The 22,670-nt window shown below is 39.8% G+C and overlaps 1 protein-coding gene across 1 annotated transcript; it reads right to left on the bottom strand.

The window, feature by feature from the left end:
- Positions 1 to 11,716: 11,716 nt before the first annotated feature.
- Positions 11,717 to 13,024, bottom strand: LOC104530745 (glucosaminyl (N-acetyl) transferase 1). The gene has a single exon (XM_010175430.2). It carries the CDS (start codon positions 12,995 to 12,997, stop codon positions 11,717 to 11,719), a length of 1,281 nt encoding a protein of 426 aa, XP_010173732.1. The 5' UTR covers positions 12,998 to 13,024.
- Positions 13,025 to 22,670: the final 9,646 nt, after the last annotated feature.

Genomic DNA, 22,670 nt, shown 5'->3' with positions numbered 1-22,670 from the left:
AAAACCATTTAATGGTTACTTTTTGTTGCTGATATTTTTCTTTCCATTACCTTTGCCAACAAATGACACAGAGCACTAAGCAGAAAGTGAAATCATTTTGATGGAATTATTTCTCCTTCTTTTTCCAGCAATTAAAGAGAGTAACACTTAACAAACACTAACCAAATACTGCCTTGTGCCAAAAATAATTTACACTACTATAACCCAGATGCTGATATATAAAGAATAATACTTCCATTGGTATATTCTTATATACCAATTCTAAGCCAAGATTTTGCATGGGATTGTTACACTACCAAGTTCCCATCAAAGGCTTGCATAATGTGGTTTCTCAGTCTAAATTATTCTAAGTAGCTGCTCCTGTTGGAAGAGATGACAAGCTACACAAACACACGTGCATCTAGCCTTTTTTCAAGTAGTTTTTAAAAGCAACCTACAAGTCCAGACATACAGACCTTCCTAGGCAAGAGGGAGCACACATGAAAATAAACACAAAACAGATTTGCTTTCCTACTGTTCATCTTTATAGCTGCCTTTACAACAACCTTTAAATGGCCAAAAAGCCAAATACCTTCTTAGAGCAGCACATAGGAGAAGATTGACCTGATTGTACTGACTCCCCTTTCTGTCCAAAGAGGGGCTTGTACAAGCACGGACTGATTGCACTCCAAGAACCATCTCATACCATCCCACTGCTGCATCACACAAATAGATTCATTTGTGGCTTCGTTTGAGGATGTGAGCAGAGCCAAATGGTGGTCACAACAGTACCGGAAAATGCTAAGTGTCTTAATTATTTCCCAGCTTAATTTTTTAATCACTATTTCCAGCTTCATCTGGGCTAATTGTTCCCCTGAAATATAACTGCCAGTAATGGGCAGATACCTTTACATTCCATGTAGTAAACAGCCTGCCCACCTTAGAGTGTAACTCTGTCATTAATGTAAACAAACATTGGACCAAATTTAATCCCAGACAGATGTGGCAGTATTCTTGTGAAAAGATTACTAAATTTAAAATAGCAGAACAGGTGAAGAAAGGGAACATTGTGTTGGGGGTTTGTGGGGACCAGTATTTGTGGGGATGACAAGGCGAATGTGTGCAACAAGGGAAAATGAGTTACAGCAAGTCTCAGGTATTATATATTATTTAAAACATTCAGTTCATAAGAAATGGGTTATCTGTTTCCAGAAATATTTTTCTGCAGCTTTCATTCCCTTGGAGTGGTTTTGTAACTGTACAACTGCTGAAGGAATATAGAAAAACAGTCATATGGACTCATGTGACCTGCAGGAGGTCTCCAGTCCAACCCCCTGCCCAAGGCAGGCTCAGCTGTGGGGTCAGACATGGTTGCTCAGAGCTCTGTGTGGCCAGGGCTTGAAATGCCCCAAGGACAGAGATGACACAGTGTCTCCAGGCAGCCTGTCTCAGTACTTAGTTATCCCACCATGGAAATACCCCATCCCCACTTTCTCTAGCTGGAAATTCTCCTGTTTCCATTTATGGCCACCAGTGGCAAAAAGCCTGGCCCATGGTAACCTCCTCATAGGTAGAGTGGGCACCTTGAAGGCTGCCTTCCCGTCTTGCTGCCTTTCCTCACAGTGTCTGTTGAAGCCTTGCTCGTGTACATCCAGGCCAACAACACCTACTGCTTTTATCTCATAGAATCATAGAATGGTTTGGGTTGGAAGGGACCTTAAAGATCATCTAGTTCCAACCCCCCTGCCATCAGCAGGGACACCTTCCACTAGACCAGGTTGCTCAAAGCCTCGTCCAGCCTGGCCTTGAACACTTCCAGGGAGGGGGCATCCACAGCTTCCCTGGGCAACCTGTTCCAGTGTCTGACCAACCTCACAAGAAAGAATTTCTTCCTAATATCAAATCTAAACCTGCCCTCTCGCAGTTTAAAGTCATTTCCCCTTGTTTTGTCATTAACTGCCCTTATGAAAAGTTCCTCCCCAGCTTTCTTGTAAGCCCCTTCAGGTATTGGAAGATCGATATAAGATCTCCCTGGAGCCTTCTCTTCTTGAGGCTGAACAGCCCCAACTCTCTCAGCCTGTCCTCATAGGAGAGGTGCTCCAGCCCTCAGATCATCCTCATGGCCTCCTCTGGACTTGTTCCAGCTGCTCCATGTCTCATCCACAAATCCAGTCATTTTATCATAGATGACCATCCAGCAGATAACCATCCAGGACTGACTATTACCAGTCCCTGTCTTCTCCCTCGTGTGCTTGTACATGCCCATGAGTTCTTCCTCCACCTGTGATTTTCCCAGGGACCCTAAATGAAGCCAATCAGCCTGTAGTTCCCCAGGTTGCTCCATTTACCCTTCTCTGAAGATGGGTGCAACATTTGCTTTGCTTTGGTCATTGGCAGCCTCCTCCAGTCTTCATGACCTGTCAGAACTGAAGGAGAACAGCCTTGCAAGGACATTGGATAGCTCCCTTAGCCCCCTTGGGTGCAACCCAACTGGTCTCAGGGGTGTGGGTAGGTTGAGGGCTCACTTGAAAGCCACCAAGTACCTCAACCTCTGTCACCACCCTCCATCCAGCAACTGGTCCAAATATGCTGTTTAAACTCCACTGGCTGAAGGCAACTGATAACTAGTGCTGAACTACTAACTATAGTATCCCAGACAGAGCTATGTGAAATATTTTGACATTGTGATTGTCATTCTATTCCACCATGACTGTCACTTTCCAATATTTTTTGCTCTTAGCATTTAATTTTTTGTGAGACTGTTCCAGTCTGTGTCATTCACCCATGATGAAAGGTAGCCTTGTGGAGGATTTTTCCTCTCATTTAAAATATTTCCATGTGTGACTATTTTTAATGCTAGAAAGATACTTAGCTGATGGAAAGTTCTCATAGTTTCATGCAAATTAACTGAAGTACACAGATTACACAGCTGAGCTGCCAGTCAAGCAGACTTTATATTTTCTGAGTGTTCTTCAGGCTACTAGTAAAAATTCAGCCTTCAAAGTTCAAGAAGGATGAAAGTCCACTGTATTGACTGCAAATTTTGATACATTTACAGGTAAAAGAAATATGACTTCCAAAATATACAAAATCCTAGTGATATATAGTTCAGTACTGTTTTGGTTAGACCTGAAAAATACTGAGCTTGTGTGGGCTTTGAGGTTTTTGGGACTACCTCCTCACAAAGATAGATCAGAGACATTTAGAAACAATTCTTTTTTCACAGAGTGTTTATTTTAAGAATTACAATGAAAATTGAACTTGACAGTTGCTGCTGAGGGTTTCATTTAAAGGAAAACCGTAGATCTTTTAAATTATTCTCTGCAAATAAATGGCAGCCATGCAAAAGCAATAATTCTTAAGAGGGTTTGCGATTCTGAGCTTGCTAAAAAATTAAGCTAAGAAATAGCTACCAAACTGAGAAACAAAGTCACCCCTTACACCCAAGGTCTAATGCATTCTCTAGGTCCCACTTTCTCTTCACTAGTTGTTCCCCTTTGACAGAGGTAGTGAAGCCTAGAGCTATGCTGAAATATGGAAGAAATTATTCTGCTCTTCCTTCCCCTAAATAAATAAATAAATAAATTAGCATGCCTTTCAGTTATACAACAGTGCAGAAGTGACTGTACTCAAAACTTTTATATTTGGTTGCTTTTTATGCAAAGTCTTATAGAACCTAAGAAATACGTTTTAAGTGTTGTGTTAAAATAGTGAAAACTATTTCTAAATTATGGAATTTAACCTACATTCATGACTCAAATTTCTATTTTATCCAGAATGTCAGTCCATTACTGTTATACTTAAGTAAATATAGCAAAATTGTGAATGTTATGTATGCAGTAGTTCTTATTTTGAATTGTAATTCAAAAATAGAAAAGTGCGTTTGCAAATTTTACTGATTAGGAAGTACCTAGAAAGATTTCAGCTGCTGACAGAAACCTCATTTATTTTCTCCATGTATCTGAATATATAATCATTGTATTATTTTAGAAAGATTTTCAGATTCAGCATAGACTGCAGGGTAAAGCTGGACAGATAATCCACCACAGGATTCTGCTGTCTATATTCATAGTTAAAGGGGACTCCCACCATGTTTTTGGTCTAGGACTTGCTGGGACCTAGGGGGTGGGAAGCTCAGGGACAGGGAAGACAGCCCTCAGGACCAAAGTGATTAAGTACCCTTGCCCTGATCTGTCACCTCATCTGAAAATAGTTTTACTGAAACTTCACTTTTCCTTGGCCACCTGAAGTAACGATGTTTGGCATGGTCTGTTGGTGTTTCTTTCAGATATGCCTTCTCTTCCCAGAAGATCATGGCAAGAAGAGAAAAGGAGGCAAGGGTGGGAAAAGTCTTCTTCGCTAAGGAAGGAGAAAGCCCATGAGGCTAGAGGTACTGAGAAAGAGACCTTCTTTTTCTCTCTGCCCTCAGTTGCCCCAGATATGTTGTGCAGGTAGCTTAAACAGCACTGCTTGGTTGAGAATAAATTAACCCACTGGGCTCATTTGGGCTCAAGAGCCCCATGCAGGCAGGGGGGCACCTGGCCTGGCCGGCGAGATTTGGTGTGTTGTTAACAACAGGTTTGCTGATATTTGCAGATATCTGCTTTAAACTTCAAATGGTATAAAGGGTGTCCAGAATTAGGTTAAAGTTAAGGGTGACAGCATTTCAACTCCTACTTGTAGAGGAGGTGTTACAACATTATCCTAATAATCTAGTGGTTTAAACAGGTTTAATTACCTCTTTAAAGGTAAGATTTAACTGCCTGGTGCAAGCAACATGTTTAATTAACATCAGTCTGCTTTTAAATGGGATTATGAGCGTTACCTACAGGCAGATGATGTGCAGTCTTACAGTATGTTCTCCATATTCAACTCATTTCATACCAACTGGGAAATCCCTCTTTCCAGCATCATTAATGCAGCTGAAACAGCTGGTGCCAAAATATACTAAAGACTTACCCATAACTGCTAAGCCACAACTTTCACTTTCCCTATCACACATCAGTTGGTAAAATATACTTTGAAGCCATATGACCATGTCTCTTCCCCACCCCCTTGTGTAGAAAAGGCAAGTTGGCTGAAAGAAAGAAAGATAAGGGGTTTTGATGAAGACTAATTTCATTGAAGTTAGTGGAGACTTTAGTAACTAAACATTTTTTGTGAAAGGATTTCTGAAATACTGTTTGTTTAAATGAGAGAGTGAAGGTAGGTTCGAGTCCCTGAAAAGTAAAAAAATATTAAGCTGGGTAAGATTAATATGATTTCACAGAACAGAATACAAGATCATTGCTTGTATGTGACTAGATCTCCCTAGGTTTCCAAATCCAGAGGAAATTATTTTTAAAAGTGTAGTTAGATTAGTATCAGTCAGAAAATTTTCCAACATCCTGTCTTGGAGTATGCGACATGGATTTTAACAGGTAACATCTGCTCAGGGCCCATCTTGACATGTTTTTCCTAGCTGAATTTTTGTATGTATAATCTTTTTTTTTTTCTACACAGAAAACAATATATTTTTATATATATATGTATAAAAACAATATATTTTTAAATACATTGGTTTGACTACAAGGATTTGGATATGTTCTTAACCTTTTCTTGTCAAGCTCTGTTATAGCTGTAGAGGCCAGACAGACTAAAATGAATACTGGCAAATCCTAGAACAACCCAATCATCTGTAAGACTTCAATAGCAAAGCTCAATTTCAGAGCCACAGAATTTAAATGAGGGCACTGAGCAAAATATTTCCTTGTCTGAGTATGTTGCAATGTAAGGCAAGGCAAATAAGGAACACCATAATGCAAATACAAAGGGTTGGGGGACTTAAGGGCTGCCCCAGGAAAGAAAAAAAAAAAAAAAAGAAAACCCCCCAAACTGTTATTTGTATGCAAAGAGTAAGAAATGGACTCATTTCAGTTATAAAATAGAAAAATTCAGGATACATATAAGGAAAAGCCCCCAACATAAGAAAGACATGGACCAGTTAGAACAAGTCCAGAGAAGGGCCACAAGGATGATCCGAGGGCTGGAGCACCTCTCCTATGAGGACAGGCTGAAAGAGTTGGGGCTGTTCAGCCTGGAGAGGAGAAGGCTCCAGGGAGATCTTATAGCGGCCTCCCAGTACCTGAAGGGGGCTTACAGGAAAGCTGTGGAGGGACTTTTCATAAGGGCAGTTAATGACAGAACAAGGGGAAATGGCTTTAAACTGAAAGAGGGTAGGTTCAGATTAGATATTAGGAAGAAGTTCTTCACTGTGAGGGTGGTGAGACACTGGAACAGTCGCCCAAGGAAGTTGTAGATGTCCCTCCCTGGAAGTATTTAAGGTCAGGCTGGATGAGGTGTTGAGCAACCTGATCTAGTGGAAGGTGTCCCTGCTGATGGCAGGGGCGTTGGAACTAGATGATCTTTAAGGTCCCTTCCAATCCTAACCATTCTATGATTCTATGAAAATTACTTGATAAATCAGATTAGTGTAGATTCTTGAAAATTGAGGAGGTATATCTGGAAAAAGTTGTGTGACTCGATTTGGAATAAACAACATAACCTGAAGGGTATTGCCTTTTTATGTCTGCTGTCTAAGGCACCTGGAAAGCTCCTTGCCTGTCAAAAGCAGGTTACTATTAATTTACCACACCACAGTCTAAGGCATTAAAAGTAATATTAAGAAAACTGATCTATTGGAAAGAAGATAACTTGACAACTATGGAAACTGGTCTACTAGATTATTGAAATGTTAAGCTGAGGATGAATGGTACCGCTAACTGGAATATTTTATATAACACAATTTCCCATGTTTTAATTGTCTGAAGATGAGCTCACTATGATATTAGCTCTTTTATGTATTCTATAAGTGACTAAAAAAATCCACGACTAAAATTTTGAAGAGTAAAAGAAGCTATAAATTAAAACAGTGAAATACTGCTACAGAACTTAAACTAAATCAAATCACATTTACTATTTTTAATGATTGGCACACCCATTCAAAGCTAGCAATAGCATGGAAACTGGAGGAAGTGTTTATGTCCCTAGCAGCACAGTACAAGTATGTTGGAGCAGATGGCCTCTTCTTTCATTTTTATCTTCTAATGCATTAAGGGTACAACCCAGGTCAATTTTTAATTGTCAGGCCACTTGAAAATGCACCAAGTTATGGTGATCTGGCTTGCAACCCTAATTATAACCGCAGTGCTCATCTTCAAGGTTTCCTGTCATTTTCTGTTGTGCTAGATAGGAAGCAGCAGAGGACCCAAACACATGCTTCCTGTCAAACCAAATGTAAGGAGATGAAAGCACAGCAGTTTGGGTTCTGGGATCAAATCAGCCTTTGAACCTAAAGGCTTTCAGCGTGGTGACTCTTGGTGATACAGGATACTTGGTTACCACAATTAATATCTACTGATAATAACCGAGCAAATTGTTATTATTATTGAGGCCAGTCAAAATACTTCTGTGTAAGTGGGGACTGAATTAGAGCAGTGCCTCTGATGCACTGAGCTCTTTTGCAAAATTCTGCTATGGAAAATTGAAAGACAAGCTAGGGGATTTTGAATAGCGTATGTGTTACTTCAGCAACGGTTTAACTAGCTACTCATTCCTTCCCAGCACTGGTGAGCTGGACTGAGAAACACAACCAGCTTTAAAAAATAGAAAGAGGGGAAGGGGCGGGGAGGTGGAAGGTTATTGGGTAGGCAGAATGCAAACCAACTTCCTTCCTAGCTGCCCAAAGGATGATAATGTCACAGTATGAGGGCTGGTGTAAGCGGGTGCATGCAGCAGGGACTGGAAAAAGCAAGTACTCTGAGTGCCCTTAGCAGCACCATAGCTGAACCCACCATCACTGCTTCAATTTTAACTGCTCTATCCTCTGTCTGGCTTCCAAGTTCAATTCTGGTGCAGGTCTGTGTATTGCCTTCTTCCTTGAGAGGCAACCTGAAGGTGCTCAGAATAAACCAGCAGTTTTCTTGTATTAGCACACCACTGTATTAAAAATTAACGGTTGAAGAGTTGATTGAATAATTAAGTTTTTAATTTTAAGCTATTAGCACAGCACCTTCAGCATAGCATGAAGATAGCTTGTTGCTGCAGTATCAGTGATACATTTTTCTTTCATGTTCACTTTTACGCCAGTCCTCTAACCATCTAGTAGAATACTGAGACAAGTTACAAAAAAACAACTGCTGATGTCAGTAAGGGAGATAATCTAGATTTTATTTGAGTTTTGTTGGTGCCACAAAGCTGCTCTGTTCTAGGATGATGACTATTTTGACTGTTTCTTGGCAGATCCAGTGAAATACTAGTGTAAGATAGCTTTCTTTACCCATTATAGCTGGCTATGGTGTCTTTTCTATATGCGTAGTTGCAATATCCTTAATTAAGCTATCAATTTTCCTTTGTTCAACAGATTAAGAGTTCTTTTCATTAAATTACCTTTCTAGACCATTTAAAATCTACTAGATCAGGGTCATTTTTAGGGAGGTGGGGTTTCTTTGATTCATTTTCCCCCAGAGAATTTCCTCCTTGTGTTATGGAGAACATACACTAAACAGCATCATTCTCCTGTTTTTCCTTCTATGCAGAACACAACATACAGTGAGTGTACACAGGATCTCGCTTGACTCTATCCAAACAGTAACATTTGGAGCACCTAGTCAAGTAGCATCTTCACTATGTACAGTAGCAGTATCATTAAAAACAGAGATCCAGACAGGCATTCATTGTATTAGACAAATGAGTAACTACAAAGCAGGTTGGAATAGGTAGGTAGAAGGGTCGGTGCTACAGCTGTCTAGCAGATTTCAAGCAACTGAATCAGCAATCCATCCTGTGCAGAGAACTTCATTATTGGTTTTTTCAGTGTATTTGAACTAGCAGTTCTGGTCTCATAAAAGCTATTAATGTAGCTTGTCTTTATGTGGAAATTCTTAAAAACAAAAAACTATCTTTCTGCTAAAAATATAATGTGACTTCCTGGAATTTCCCAGTACTGCGTGCAGTGAAGTTGTACCTTGTTGTAGCTTGTGCAAGGGTGGTAGAGGACAACTGCCTATAAGAGCATTCTTGTAGAAAAGCCAAAGGGTGGGGAAGACAGGGTATTTCCCTCCACTGCCTCTGCTCACAGGCTTTAATTACCTGCTCTGAAGTCTCTGAAGACTCCCTAAACAGCTTTCAGGTGGTTTTGAAGGTGGGGGTTAGCAAGAACAGGCCCTATTTCAGATTAAATTGCTTGCCTCCCTAGCTGTTTGCATGATCAACAGTAAGCACTTTATTATGTTAATGTCTAAGTATTGGGGCACGCCTTAGGAGAAACTTCAAAACAAACTACCTTTGTAAGAAACACAGACTGCCATCACAGAAACAGTTCAAGAAACAAAAAATATAGTCTGTTTTGCCATTTGCTAGTGCCTATAATGAATTCCACTGTCATCTCATGAGGTGAGATACCTGGTAGTAATTATGCATGACAAACCTGAATTGATATGGAAAGAAATCACATCACCTAACCCAGAACAAAACTCACCCAGATTTCCTCCTTTCCCTCCAGCCAAAAGAAGCAAATAAATAAAAATCAGCTGCACCAGTGTGGTGGTTTGACCCACAGTAGGACCATGCGGTCCTGCAGTCAGTCCCCCCACCCAGTGAGATGGGATGGGACACACAACAAAGGGGGCACAGGATTAGGATGAGGACAGGGAGGGCTCGCTCACCAGTTATGGTCATGGGAAAAACAGACTCAACCTGGGGAAGAATCCATTTAATTTGTTACCAATCACCTGAGTAGCGCAGTGAGACATAACAACCACACCTTACAACACCTTCCCCCACCCCTCCCCTCTTCCCAGGCTCAAATCACTTTGCTCCTGATTTCTCTACCTTCTCCCCACAGCAGCACAGGGGTCAGGGAAAGGGGGTTCAGTCAGTTCAGCTTTGCTGCTCTTCCCAGCATGAAAGTCCAGGAACAAAGTGTTCCAAAGCAAGCTTCCCATGGAGTCACAGACCTCTTCAGGCTCAGCTCCTGACTCCAGCATGGGGACATCCATGGGCTGCAGATGGGACCCCAGTCTAGTGCACCTCCTCACGCCCCAGCTCTGGGGGTCCAATCCCGCTCTTGCATTGGGCATCTCTGGGGTCTCAATTCAGTCACATCTGCCCTCGGGCCCAGCTTTTCTGCTCCAGTGTGGAGTCCTCCATGGTCTACACACGGGTACCTGCTCCACCATTGAACTTCCATGGGCTGCAGGGTACCCCGTTTACCTTCTCCTACTCCATGCAGCTGAACTGGGTGTCTGAAGTTCTCTGTCATCCCCCTCCTCCTTCTGGCAACGAACCTCTCTCTCTCTGTTTAGGCTGGTGGTTGTCTTTTGTTCAGGTCAATGGCCTCTGCTCCAGGTTCTCTCCACCTTCTTTTCAAGACAGTCCTTCCCCTTACAAATGTGGATTCACAGAGGTATTTCTCGACTCAGCTGAGGGGAATATGCCTTGGAGCCAAGGGAGCTTTTGCAAAGCTTCTCACAGGGTAGCCCCTTCCCCTACTACCAAAAATGGCCCCCCATACTCACACACAAACCCAACACAACCAGCAAAAAACTAAACACACATAGCCACATTAATGAATGAATACATGGATGAAAGCCAGGACTTGTGTAAGCTGCAGCTTCAGTTGTGTATAGCAACCTACAGTAAAAACATTTTAGGTCTTCATCATTATGATTTTTTGGTGGTGCTTTTAGAAGGATATTAACTGTAGGAAGAGGCAATACAATTTAGAAAAATAACTTTATTTTTGCATATTCAATGTTAAAAGAATCTGCAATGCAAGTACAGCTTAAGAGAAAGCAGAAACCAGTAATTCCATCATGGACATTTAGATACTACTGCAGTTCTTTTAAGTTTTTGAGAAACTTGAGTAATTTTGGATCCAAAAGCAAGACTCCAGACACAGTAAGAAGTGTAAAATTACGAGTCTAATTCTCATCAGGCACAAAATTTAAGTTTCCCTGAGAAGACGTAATTACAAACTAGTGTATAAAATTTATATCACATTATCAGGGGTTTTTAAGAGTACAAAAGCAAGATTTGGCTACAAAAATTTAAACAAAAGTCCTTAATACTCCATACTGAAGATGAAGTTTTCAGGAGGATTAAGAATTACATACGACAGAACTACAGCAATCAGATTTAAGTTAAATGATGGCAGCTGGCTTTGGTACATTCCCTTTTGTATAGTTTTCAGATCAATTCTAATGTTATTTTCCTGAGATCTTTCAGTATTCAGTATTCAGTCTGTGCAGTCCAGCTGCTTTTTTACCTTTTTTTCCCCTTCTTTATCTTTCCCTTCCAACTAACATTACATTCACTGGGCAAAAGTGAGGAATAACCGTGAACAACATGCATTTTCCAAGCCTTAAAAGAAATAGTTTAGCCAAAGGAAGTCCATTAATTACACCTTTTATATAATAAATATTCCAAATTGTTGGCCTTCCAAAAATTTCTGTCTTTGATTTTGTACCCAAAGTTCCAAACCTCAGTGTACAACACAAGGCATCCCCATCTCCACTTGATTCATGTCTTCTCTCCCCCTTGTCCATGGACAAGGCAGGGAGAGCATAATCATCACCATACCAACATGGTGAGAACCATTATACCCATCATCAGCATCCCTATCATTGATGTTACATGTTAAAAGTACGTAGCTGTATACTATTTGTACCTATGTTTCATAACAGGAGCATGCAATATTTCAGTTCTTTTGCAGATACAAAGCTTTGTGTCGCAAATACTCTTCCAAGCATTTCACTGCAAAAGGGTCAACATCAGTGTCAAACTTATTAGCAAAGAAGTGGTGGTTTCGTAGCATCCAGTTCAGGTCTCCTACCCCAAAAACACAGACAGAGCGAACATGAACTCCACTGCATGGTGGGTAGGGAGCACCTTTGGACACATCACCTTCAAAGTACTGCCACTTGACAAACCTGGCCAGTGCATTCATGTCAGAAACATCGTACTTGTCACTAGAAGAAACGGCACCTGGGACATCAGGGATTCTCTGAATTGTTGCCCACAGGTACTCATCTGGACTGTAAGTGTCTTTTGCCCACTCAATGAACTTAAGTATTTTGCTGCTTTCTAACACATGTTCTACAAATCTTCTGCTAACTACAAAATAGGCACTACCAGAAAAAATTGGAGTACTGAGAGGTGGTAGTTGTTTGTCTATGCCTGTGTTCTTTATTTTACCATCAATAATCTCATGGTGTTTTTTCCACCTTACTTCTTTATAAACAGGCATTTTTTCAGTTTCCAAGCTGTTTTCACCTTTAAGCGCTTTTAATTTCTCTACTATTTCCTGGTTGGTCTTTATAGGAAAGTCCATGCCGCAGAGGTTTATTAGGTATTTCCAGTTTGAACTTCTTCTGTAGAGATCTTTCATGCAGTTAATATCTGCCTGCACCCTGTTCCATGAAGCATATACAACACTCTCTAACTGGCTGGAAATAAAGACATTATCAAAACATGACACTATTCCCTTTACAGCAGCAAAAAAAGATTCTGGAGACTTTTTGTCAACATGAATGCAGTAAAAATTCTGAGGGGCATAGATTGATCTTAGAAGTCTATCAAGCATCTCAATTTTGTGATAAACCACTATTGAGTAAGCAATTGGAAATTCTGCTTCTTCACTGCTGAGAGGTTCCATAATGTATTTCCTAGTCTTGGTGAAGGAGGCACAGTCTGCTGTCATGTTAATATAATCATTTGTTGTTAGTCTGGGTCGCTTCTTAAATGACACTGACAATGTCTCAAGCTTTACCTTTTGAATTTCTTCTATATCCCCTTCTATAATCTTGGAGCAGTTAACATTGGCAATAGGATCTTCTTTCGTCAGCTCTAGGTCTCTCCGATTTAAGAAGTCTTGTTTCTGGTTAACTTTCAAAACCGAAATTATTACTAAAATAAGAGTTAGACCCAAGAAAAGCCTGAAGCGCGAGTTGTGGCAAAACCGTAATTTCCTCTTCAGCATTTCAAATATCAGGTAGCTTTGCAGGGCTAAAAAAATTGCCCTCCACTCTGTTCATATCAGCATCAACAACTTCATAAAAAACAGGCTGATTTTCTCAGGAATTTGTTGAGTTTGTGAGGGAGATGGAAGGAAAAATCCTAAAATAAAATCAAATATGAATGTCAATGAAAGACTAAATGGTTTCTTTAAAAAATTACTGGTTAATAACGATATTTTTATTTAGTGACAGTGAAAAGGTAAGTACTTCAGCCAAAAATATTCTGTTGAAAATTAGAAAGTAATGAATGAAAATCAGTTGATTTTTCTAGAAAAAATACTCGGAGAGGCAGATAATTTTAATGAGACACTATTTCAATAGTACTTAGAATACAAACTGAAGTTCAGTAAGAAAACAGAGCTGATTCAGCTCCATCTAACAAAATTAAAGCCAGTAAGTCAGATATATTACCGAGAAGCAAGTATTTTATATTCACTCCACAGTTTGACGAGAATGCAAAGTGAGTTTATACTCTCAACCGTGACATAGATCTCATTATAACTGTAACTTACCACTCACTTCCTGAATGGTAGTCATGCTTTTATCTTCTCACTGGGAAAAGTCCCTGAAGCCTTTTAAGATTTTTATGTGAGATACAGACTCTTCAGATGAACTTAGAAACACCATCAGGAAAGAGCTGATGAGAAGAGGAGAAAGAAATTAGTATAGCATAGCTCCTTAACTTTCAGAGTTGTGAGAACAGCTGTGACTGAATTGTTGAAATACTTTTTTAAGGTAAAAGGCATCATATCTCTGAAGCTAATTTGTGTTAAGTCACTGCAAATGCACAGATCTAAGAGCCCAGCAGTGATGTGTTACCATCGTCTAAACGCACTTGGCGTGATGATTCAGCACTTGCTTTTATGTGGAAATATGCTGTAAGGCTGAGTTGCAACAAAATTTATAAGATGCCAGTCTTATTTCCATCTTTATTTCACTGGCACTACATAATTTTTGGTTGTTAGTCCTGTTTGCCCTTAAGCACCTTTTCTCTGTTTCAGGACTCTGTGAAGGGATCACTGCATAGCTACACAGCTGCTACAGCATAGCTGCTGGGAAAACTGCAGACTAGAACTGGATTAGAGAACAGTGTGTCTTTTTTTGTAAGTACTACCTCATGCAGGTAAACTGATCAAGAACAGGTTATCCCTAAACAACTTATATTGCTACTTAAATGCCATTTGTACTCACAAATTCATTACCTAATAATTCAGTGCAAGTTTGAATTTCAAGCCAACCTCTAATTGCAAAAGCCAACACAGTTGATAGAGTATTTTCCAAAACCTGAATCTGTAAGTTAAAAGGTTAATGAAATACTGAAATATTTGAGAGATACACAGGTCATTTCATTTTTACTACTTTCAAGAAAAAATAGTGCCCTTGAATAATTTTCTGAACAGCTCTAAGAATAACTGCTACCTAAAAAAACTGGTAAGAAAATTTGTTAAGAAATAGAAGTGTGTGCTGTGTCCACTTCTTGGTTTTGCTGTAGGCTGTCCAGCATAAGATTTTTCTTTTTTCCCCCTCTTTTCTATAAGCTACAGCAGTATAATTTTAGCTTTTAATTCTCAAACTGTGCCTTTTAACCTGCTTCTTGCAAATCTCAGAACAGGTGCATGTAAGAAATTGAAGCCTAGCACCATGGAGATTTTTGGTAGTAATGCTGCACCAGGGATGCACTATGCATTGGGTTCACTACTATGCCCACGGCATTGCAAACTGACCAGGGGAATTGATGTAGTAGTTGGGGGGAAGGTGCAGATCCCTGCACAAATGTCTAGCACATCTGTAAGGGAGACCTATAACCAAGTATTTTGTAATTCAAGCCACCAGCAGGCAGAGACCACAAAATATTTGTGACTAACAGCATTACATAAACATCTTATTCACTGTAATGTGTACTTTGTTTTCAGAGTTACAGCTGTAATTATTTCATCCTGCATTTCTAATTTATCTTAAGGAGATAGACTTTTGTTCCAAGTCTGTTTTACATGTATAGTGAGGTCACACAGGAAGTACTAAAATTTTAACCCTTAAGCTAAGTAGACGGGTGAACTAGTGTGCAAGCTGGAAGCACAGAGAGGTACCTTTTAAGTATCAGGTCTCACACTTTGAATTTTAACTTAAAAAAAATAAAAATAAAAAGGGAAATTCCACAATTACCACTTTTAGTTTGCAATGTGGCATCAAACACAATGACATTAACTAGGTCAAGTTTTAACATGCTTACCACACACTTGCTTACTTGACATCCTGCTAGTTTTGACTAGTAGATCTGATCCAATAAAAATAATATCCCTCACACGTGAGATAAACAAAGGAAGGATACTAACTGTGTGATAGTCTCCACAATTTCTATCGAGTATAAATTTCCATAGAATGAAGCTTGTGATACTGGTTACCCTTAAATTACTGTTTTCTGCCTACCAACTTAGAAATTAAGACTTTTCTAGAACTTAAAATGTACTTCAAATGCACTTATATCTGTGAAACTTTAGCTGACAGATGCTAGAATCCCTCTCTTTTAGGATGAGGGTTAGCACTACTGTTTTATCTTATTCTCAGCTTGTATAGGGGCACTAGCACTGTGGAGTAACGTACACTTCAAGAGGACTGACATCCCCTCCTTTTTCTTTACAATGCAGGGAGACAGAGCCTTGATGGAAAGCTACTATTGCAGTCTTCACCTTCTACAATTTCCAGAAAATAAAGCTTGCTAAGAAGTCTTTCCTGCTTCTGTTTTAGAATAAAACTTAATTGAAAGCAAGATAAAGAATCTCCTTCAGAAAGGCCTTGTATACCCAGCTGTGTGCAATTCCTCTATTGTTTTGAGCTCAGAATAACCATACCCTGCATTTCCATTGTACCAAAATGAGAGATCTGCAAACATTTACATGTTAAAATAGCTCTTATCTTTAGGTGGAGGTTTTTCCCCACAGGCAAGTTTCTTTCACACACTGCTTCCTCTGACCAGTCTTAACGATAAATTACTATTTGTTTAGGCTTGCAATTCCTTTTTTAAAAAGTCCTAAAACTTGATCATATCCCATTCTTCGCAAAAGCCGACCCTTACAGGACAAGGAAAGATTTACTACCCCTTCATCTAATAACATACCTGGTTTTTGTTTTATTAAGTTTTATGAGCCTAGAATACTCATTAACCTAGCTTCAGATTGCATTCAGTAAAGCTTTTAACCTATTTTTCTCAAGCTCTGCATAGCTTTAGTGTGCACACCAGAGAATGAAGCTTTTAACCTATTTTTCTCAAGCTCTGCATTTCTCACACCAGAGAATGTGCACTTTGCAGCTTTGGTCTTGCTCTTAACTGAAGTTCAGTTGCAGAAGCTGTATACTTGACCTTCTTCCTTCTTTTACTGCCTTCTCCCCAAGTCAGAGCCCGTATTTCTGATGCAGTAGTCATTAAAAGGGGAAAGTTAGAGCAGTTGCTGCTATTTGGAGGGGTTAGTACAAAGCCTGAGTTATCTGCCTGCTCCCCTGTTTCCTGCCAAAATTATTCTTCACTGCTGTATACAAACTGTATGGTATGACTGAACACTAAACCAAGGTAATTTCAACTTGATTTCTGCTAGTGTTCTCTATTTAAGTAGTCCTTATGGAGAGAAGGATTACTATACCTAGTTTAAATCCCCACTTCTCGTAGCTCTTCTATGTCAGAGGGCAAATCACTTGGATCATTTGACTCTCAGTTTATTTACCTGTGAAACAAGTACCCATTACTTGGCAGTTTGGGAGATGTCTTGGTAAATGTCAGGTTTTGATTTAACTCTCATATTACTGTAAATCTGCTACAGTAAAGCAGCTGATTTAGTTAACAATGTCTTTACCTGGTTACTATATAAACTTGTGTTAATCCTACATGCTAAATTATTGATCTGACCCATGGGTCAGTACTAACTGAAATGAGTCAGCAATAGACTACATGGGTACTTAGGCCAAAGGAAGTGAAGGGGAATGATGTTCACCAAATAAAGGTTGCAGCTAGAGACAAAAGGGAGCAGCACCCCCGAAGCCCAGCTCAGCATGTGATTTTAGATACATTTGGCTTCACTTAGCCTTAAAAACAAACAGAAAATTCCACAAGAAACCTAAATCTTCAGAGAAAGAAACAAACAAACCACTTCTACAAGATTTTACCACTGCTTGGAGGGAGACCAAAGTTCATGTGGATGGAGGTTTTGTATCAGACAGTCTGGACTGGAACAGTAGCACATGGCAGTGCTATTAGCAAGGACCCTCACATCCACACCACAGGGTTGGTCCTAAGAAAAGAGGATGTTGGTGAGGGCAAAGAGCCGTCAGATTGCTGCTACACCAGGCCTGACAATGGGTGCATGCCTCAGCCCAGCAACATGGGAATCAGCCTTTGTTTGGCTGCTGGCACAGCAGAGATCTTCAGCTGCAGTTTCACGGCACCCTAAAATTTCTGCTCACCATGCTGCAGTCCAGCAAACCCAGGCTCCAAGGTTTAGGTTCATGTTTGGACTGATATGGCTGAGAGTGAGAGATGTATCTTTTCCTAAATGAGGTTAAAAGCAATGGCAACCTCTAATCAGTGTTACACTAGGGTGGCACTGCTCTCTGGGGCAATTAATTTTGCCCAAGTTACAGCATCAGGATTAGGAAAACAAGATTCTCAGTTCTCAAGTCTCATAGGGCCTCCCTCGTGCCAGCTCGTGTAAAAAGCATTGCCCTCCTCTGTCCTGTCTGAAGTAGTTTGCAGAGCAGAATGAAACTGTAAACTAAGTAGATTTTTTTTTTTAATTCAAGCCATTACCAGACATTTTTATGCTAAGTATATTTTTTTCCTTGGAAAAAGCAGTTAGGGCTTGCTGTGAAACAGTACACAGACCCATCTCATGATAAAACGACAATCATTAGGGGTTGGTGGCACAAAAGCAAAAAAAATAAAAAGAGGTCTTTTGATTTTGGCACTTCGGTCTTTTCTTACATCAACAGAAAAAATGTTGAGGCAAGAAGTTAAGCACCAATTCAGCATCCAAAAGGAAGCACTGTAGCCTTCAAAATACACTACGGGCCAGTATCAGCAACAGAATTCAGAAGAGAGTAGGTAGAGGATAAGAAAATACTTTGGGGTATTTCAGTAGCCTGTAAATCCTGTGAAAGACTGACAGAAAGGCTGGAAAGAACTAGAGTTAGGTAGCATCATGGAGGCTGTCAGGAGGTCAAAACCTGGGGAAGATCTGATAGGTCTTACAGGCTTAGCTGCAATGTTCTGGTGTCATGGTTCTGTAAGCGTTCTGGACTGCTGAATTAACATGCAACCAGCTTCTTCCCTTCATTTTTCCTCCTATTCTGCTTCTTATAACAAATACCAGAGGAGGTAGACAGTGATATTTGCTCTCTTGTAGTTGCTTTGGTGACTTTTGGCATATGGCTACTATGGAGAGGACCCAGCAACATGAACATTACACAGGCCTCTGTTATTTATCCACAGAAACAGCTTTTAATTAAAGCTTTACAACAGGTATTTGAAAGCTTCCCGGCAGCTGCAGCAATATCCTACATACATTCATAACAACCTGAGATTTTTGTTTTTACAGAAATGTATTGAAGAAAAGCCAAGAGGAAAATGTAGTGCTGAGTGCACCAACTTCTGAAGTGGTGGTTGGGGTGGGCCAGGAGACAAGCAATCATTTTGATGGGTGGGGAGTGAGAGTCAGAACTGACTTGTTTTTCCCTTTTCTTGCCTAGGAAGGAGGGAAGATATAAGGAAAGTTCAGCTACCTCTAAGAATAGTAAGCGAGCAGGTGTTGACCAGATCCTTGCTATTCTCTTTCCCCATTCACTAATTCCACCTGAGACACAAAACTTCTCCTCAACTCTTCAGAAGAAGGCCCTCCACTGAGGGGGGGATTTGCTGGATTTGCCCTTGAGTTTTACCAGGCTTCAAAGCATGCATCTCCTGTAAGCAGTTATTACAATTAACATGCTTCCATTTAGGTTCAGTTATGCAGAACATTTGTTCTGATGAGGAAGTGATTTTTAAAGCCGTAAGCAGCTTGCATAAACACAAACATGCATAAGCACAAAGACAGACTGCACAGACCCAGGGTTATCTGCAGAGATCTGCCAGACACAGAGCAGAGTCACATCTACTCAGCATTTCCATGATATCAAGCAGCATGATCTTGAAAGTATACACGCCTGTAACTGAATGAAAGTACTCATGTTTGTTACATTAGATAGTCTTTAGTCTTACTGAAAATAAGACCTGGTTGCAAACTGAGTTTTTGAGTTACCGTTAGACTTTACAAGACTAAGACCTTAATTCTGAAAGTCATGCAGAGGCAGCAGCAGGGTTCCACATGGGTGCAGTTGTCTACTCATTGATAATACTCTGCAAGAGCAGAGCTTTTCCTTCAGAACTGCTCAAAAAAACCCCAATAATAAAAAAGACACTTCCTTTTTACAGAGAAAAAATAACATATTTCTAGTCCCTTGATAGCTTAGAAAGTAGCTTTAAATAAAACTCCACAAACTACTAGTACTGCTACACCTACCGCTACATGGAGATTAAATAGAGTAGCTAAAAGTTTGGGCTGTTTTTTTTTTTTTTTTCAGGGGAAAAAAATTAAAGTATGAAAATAAATACAAACTCTTGAGTTATTTGGAGATCTTATGTTCAAATGTCAGGAATATGTCACACTAAAATCTTTTTCTTCTAAAAATAAGTAAAACCCACATGAATGTACACTCAAGGTATAAAATGGCATTTAAAAAATTTAAATTTTTATAGCCTTTCTATTACTCTCTTGTACTACTGCAATCAGGTAAATCTTTCTCAGAACAGATCAAAGCCTGATTCCTACTCGCATTCATGTCTGTCCTTCAACGTCTCACAGGCAGAGCTATAAGCATAAGAAATTTCAACTAAGGAAAGTAAAGCCATTATGGCAAAGTCATTCAGTGACCAGTTAATACCTTAAGAAATCTGTAACTCTTAGTGCTGTCAAAAAGTGAGTATGCTCACAAATCCCAAAACAAAAAACCACAAAATCTTTAAAGTAGTGTCGTGCAGTTTAACCCCCAGTACAATTACCTGGTGTTTATCAAAATAATTTGTACACATTGGCTACTTTGCAGTAAAATCCATATCTATTTTTTTTTTCACATTATTCTAAAGTAGGAACAATAATTTCTCCAGAAATGGAAGAGTCACTGCACTCCTCACACCCACCTACAGGATTTTACTAATTGCTGTCTTGTGACAATGCTGTATTTTGGAATGGAACACACTGGCAGAGTCTGTTACAGGAAAGGTATCAACTATTAAACCACAACTAAATCTCATGGAGGAAGGAAGAGACTGTCAAATTTTTGAATGCTTGCATCCCTTTTCAAGCACAACATTTAAAATATTATTTTGAGAGACTTTGTTTAGCTCTATGTAGAAGCCAATGTGTTAAAGCCATGCTTCCAGTTACAGTTCATCAGTGTGCTAAAGGAGAAATAGTACCAGCAGCAATAATCTCCTCTGGAAAAGAACAGATATCTCTTTTAGTTATAGGGCTAACAAGGATCAGCATCATGCTTAGGTGAACAGGCTTAACTCTATTGTGCATGTGAATAAAAGAATACTTCCTACTTTTAATCTACAGTTTAAGAGGAACCATATGATTTTTTTGTCATTTTTTCACTGTTCACTTCAGGTGAGATGAGTTTAATCTGACCTGCAAGACAACTGCACATAAAAGTACAGTCCAAAATTACAACTTTTTACTGTCTAAGGAGCAAATACCACCTGGAAAGTAAGTTCTGTTGCAAAATACACAAAAATACAGATTAAAAACCTCCCACAGAATTTATAGTGCTGTGTATATAATCATCAATAGGTAACCTTCACTGTCAGCACAGAAATTTTATACAGGGTGAGAACTGCCACCTCCTATTCCCTTCCTTACGTGACTTTTCAGTAGGAAAACAGCCTAATCCTTCCACGTCTCAAAAAGATAGACAAAATAAGGCTTTAAAACCTAATGGAGCACTATACCTACCATTCTGATAGGAGAATCCACACTTTCGAACATTCTGGTAACAAACTTGCCGAACACACAGTTCTTGTTACAATTTACAATGTTACTGTCTGGTGGGTGCAAACAGGGTTCTGATTCGCGAACAGGTTTCTGTTTGTTTTATCAAGCTTCTCTAACACCGTGATTATGCTGTGCATAATAACACTTCAAAGTGCAAGAAGTGGTTTCCCTGGAGCTATGAAGTAAACCTAATAGCACAAGTTATTTCAGTTGTACTAGTTGAGCGTGCTACATTCCCGTGGAACTAACTTTTTTCACCTTCCATAAAATAGAATTATAGGTTGATAACCTTAGATGTTTTCAAGTTTCAGGAACTTATGAAACAAAGTAAGTGGAGAACTCTTGAATTATGTTGGAATCCAAAGGAGAACCAGGAGACTATTAGAAAAAAAAAAAAATTAAATCTTTTCATAAGACTAGCAGTGGGTTTTCTACCACGGCAACAAATTAGGAGAGCAAGATTTTGCTCCATAGATTACCATATTCTCAGCACAGGAGACTGTAAATCGTCAACTTCTATGTTCCCCAGTGCATTTTGCTTAAATTAGGAAAACAAAAAAAAAACAACAACAAAAACAAACAAACAAACAAAAAAGAGAATAGACTTGGCAAAGGTACTCACAGGGATTTTTTAAAAGCAACTTTTGGCTCTCCTGGAACCTAGAAAATTCAGATTAAAAGAAAAGAGATGATACTGATATCTCATGTTTACTACAGGCAGAGTAGAAAATCATTGCAGAGAGAAAATAAAAGTAGTATTTTCTTTCGCATACACCTACTTTCCAAAGCCATGTACCATTGCAACTGAGCTCCAGCTTGAGCTACAAATATTGCATTATTTCTCACAAGAATTTTCAAGCTGAAGTCAATAGACTGAAATGCTAGATTTGTCCCCTCTTCTCTTACTACTGTTTCTGACTGTCATTCTTGCCAGCTCTGAGGCTGCTCACCTCATATTCCATTAAAAAAAGAAATTTAAAATTGCAGGCTTCAAAATGGCAATTCCCTCCTGTTGCTACTCCTCCTCTTTCCCACAAAGAAATCTATTTTTCCAAGCAATACTGAAAGGAGGCAAAGTGCCAGAGCATAACTGAGCCTCCTGTCAGGCTTCTGAGTCCTCCCACCCAACCTGGGTCACAGAAAACTATTTACAACCGTCTAAACACCTTTACTGTTCTGAAAAAAGGGAGGTTTCTCCAGGCTTCTCCCAGTCCTAGCAAGTTTAACGGGGAGGGAGGGGGGGGAAGCCACCCCCAGGACTGCAATACTTGAGGAGCATCCTGAACCCTGTGCTCACTAACAGATTTCACAGCAGCCCAGCACCCCTGAGGGCCAACAGCCTGCCCTGGGCTCCCCTGCATGCGCGGCCATGAGAAAGGGCAAAGGGAGAGAAAGGGGAGAAGGGAAGAAAGGGAAGAAAAAGGGGAGATATAAAGAGGAGAGGGAGAGTGAAAGGAAGAGTGAGAGGAAAAAGGAAGAGCGAAAAGAAAAACAGAAAAGGAGAGAAAGAAAGAGAAAGGGAAGAAGGGGGGGAAAGAAGGAGAGGGAAAGAAGGAGAGGG

The sequence above is a fragment of the Antrostomus carolinensis genome, unplaced genomic scaffold, assembly GCF_000700745.2.
Source record: "Antrostomus carolinensis isolate BGI_N321 unplaced genomic scaffold, ASM70074v2 scaffold21779, whole genome shotgun sequence".
NCBI lineage: Eukaryota > Metazoa > Chordata > Aves > Caprimulgiformes > Caprimulgidae > Antrostomus > Antrostomus carolinensis.
The sequence above is the reverse complement of the archived record's forward strand: the minus strand, read 5'-3'. Positions and strand labels throughout refer to the sequence as shown.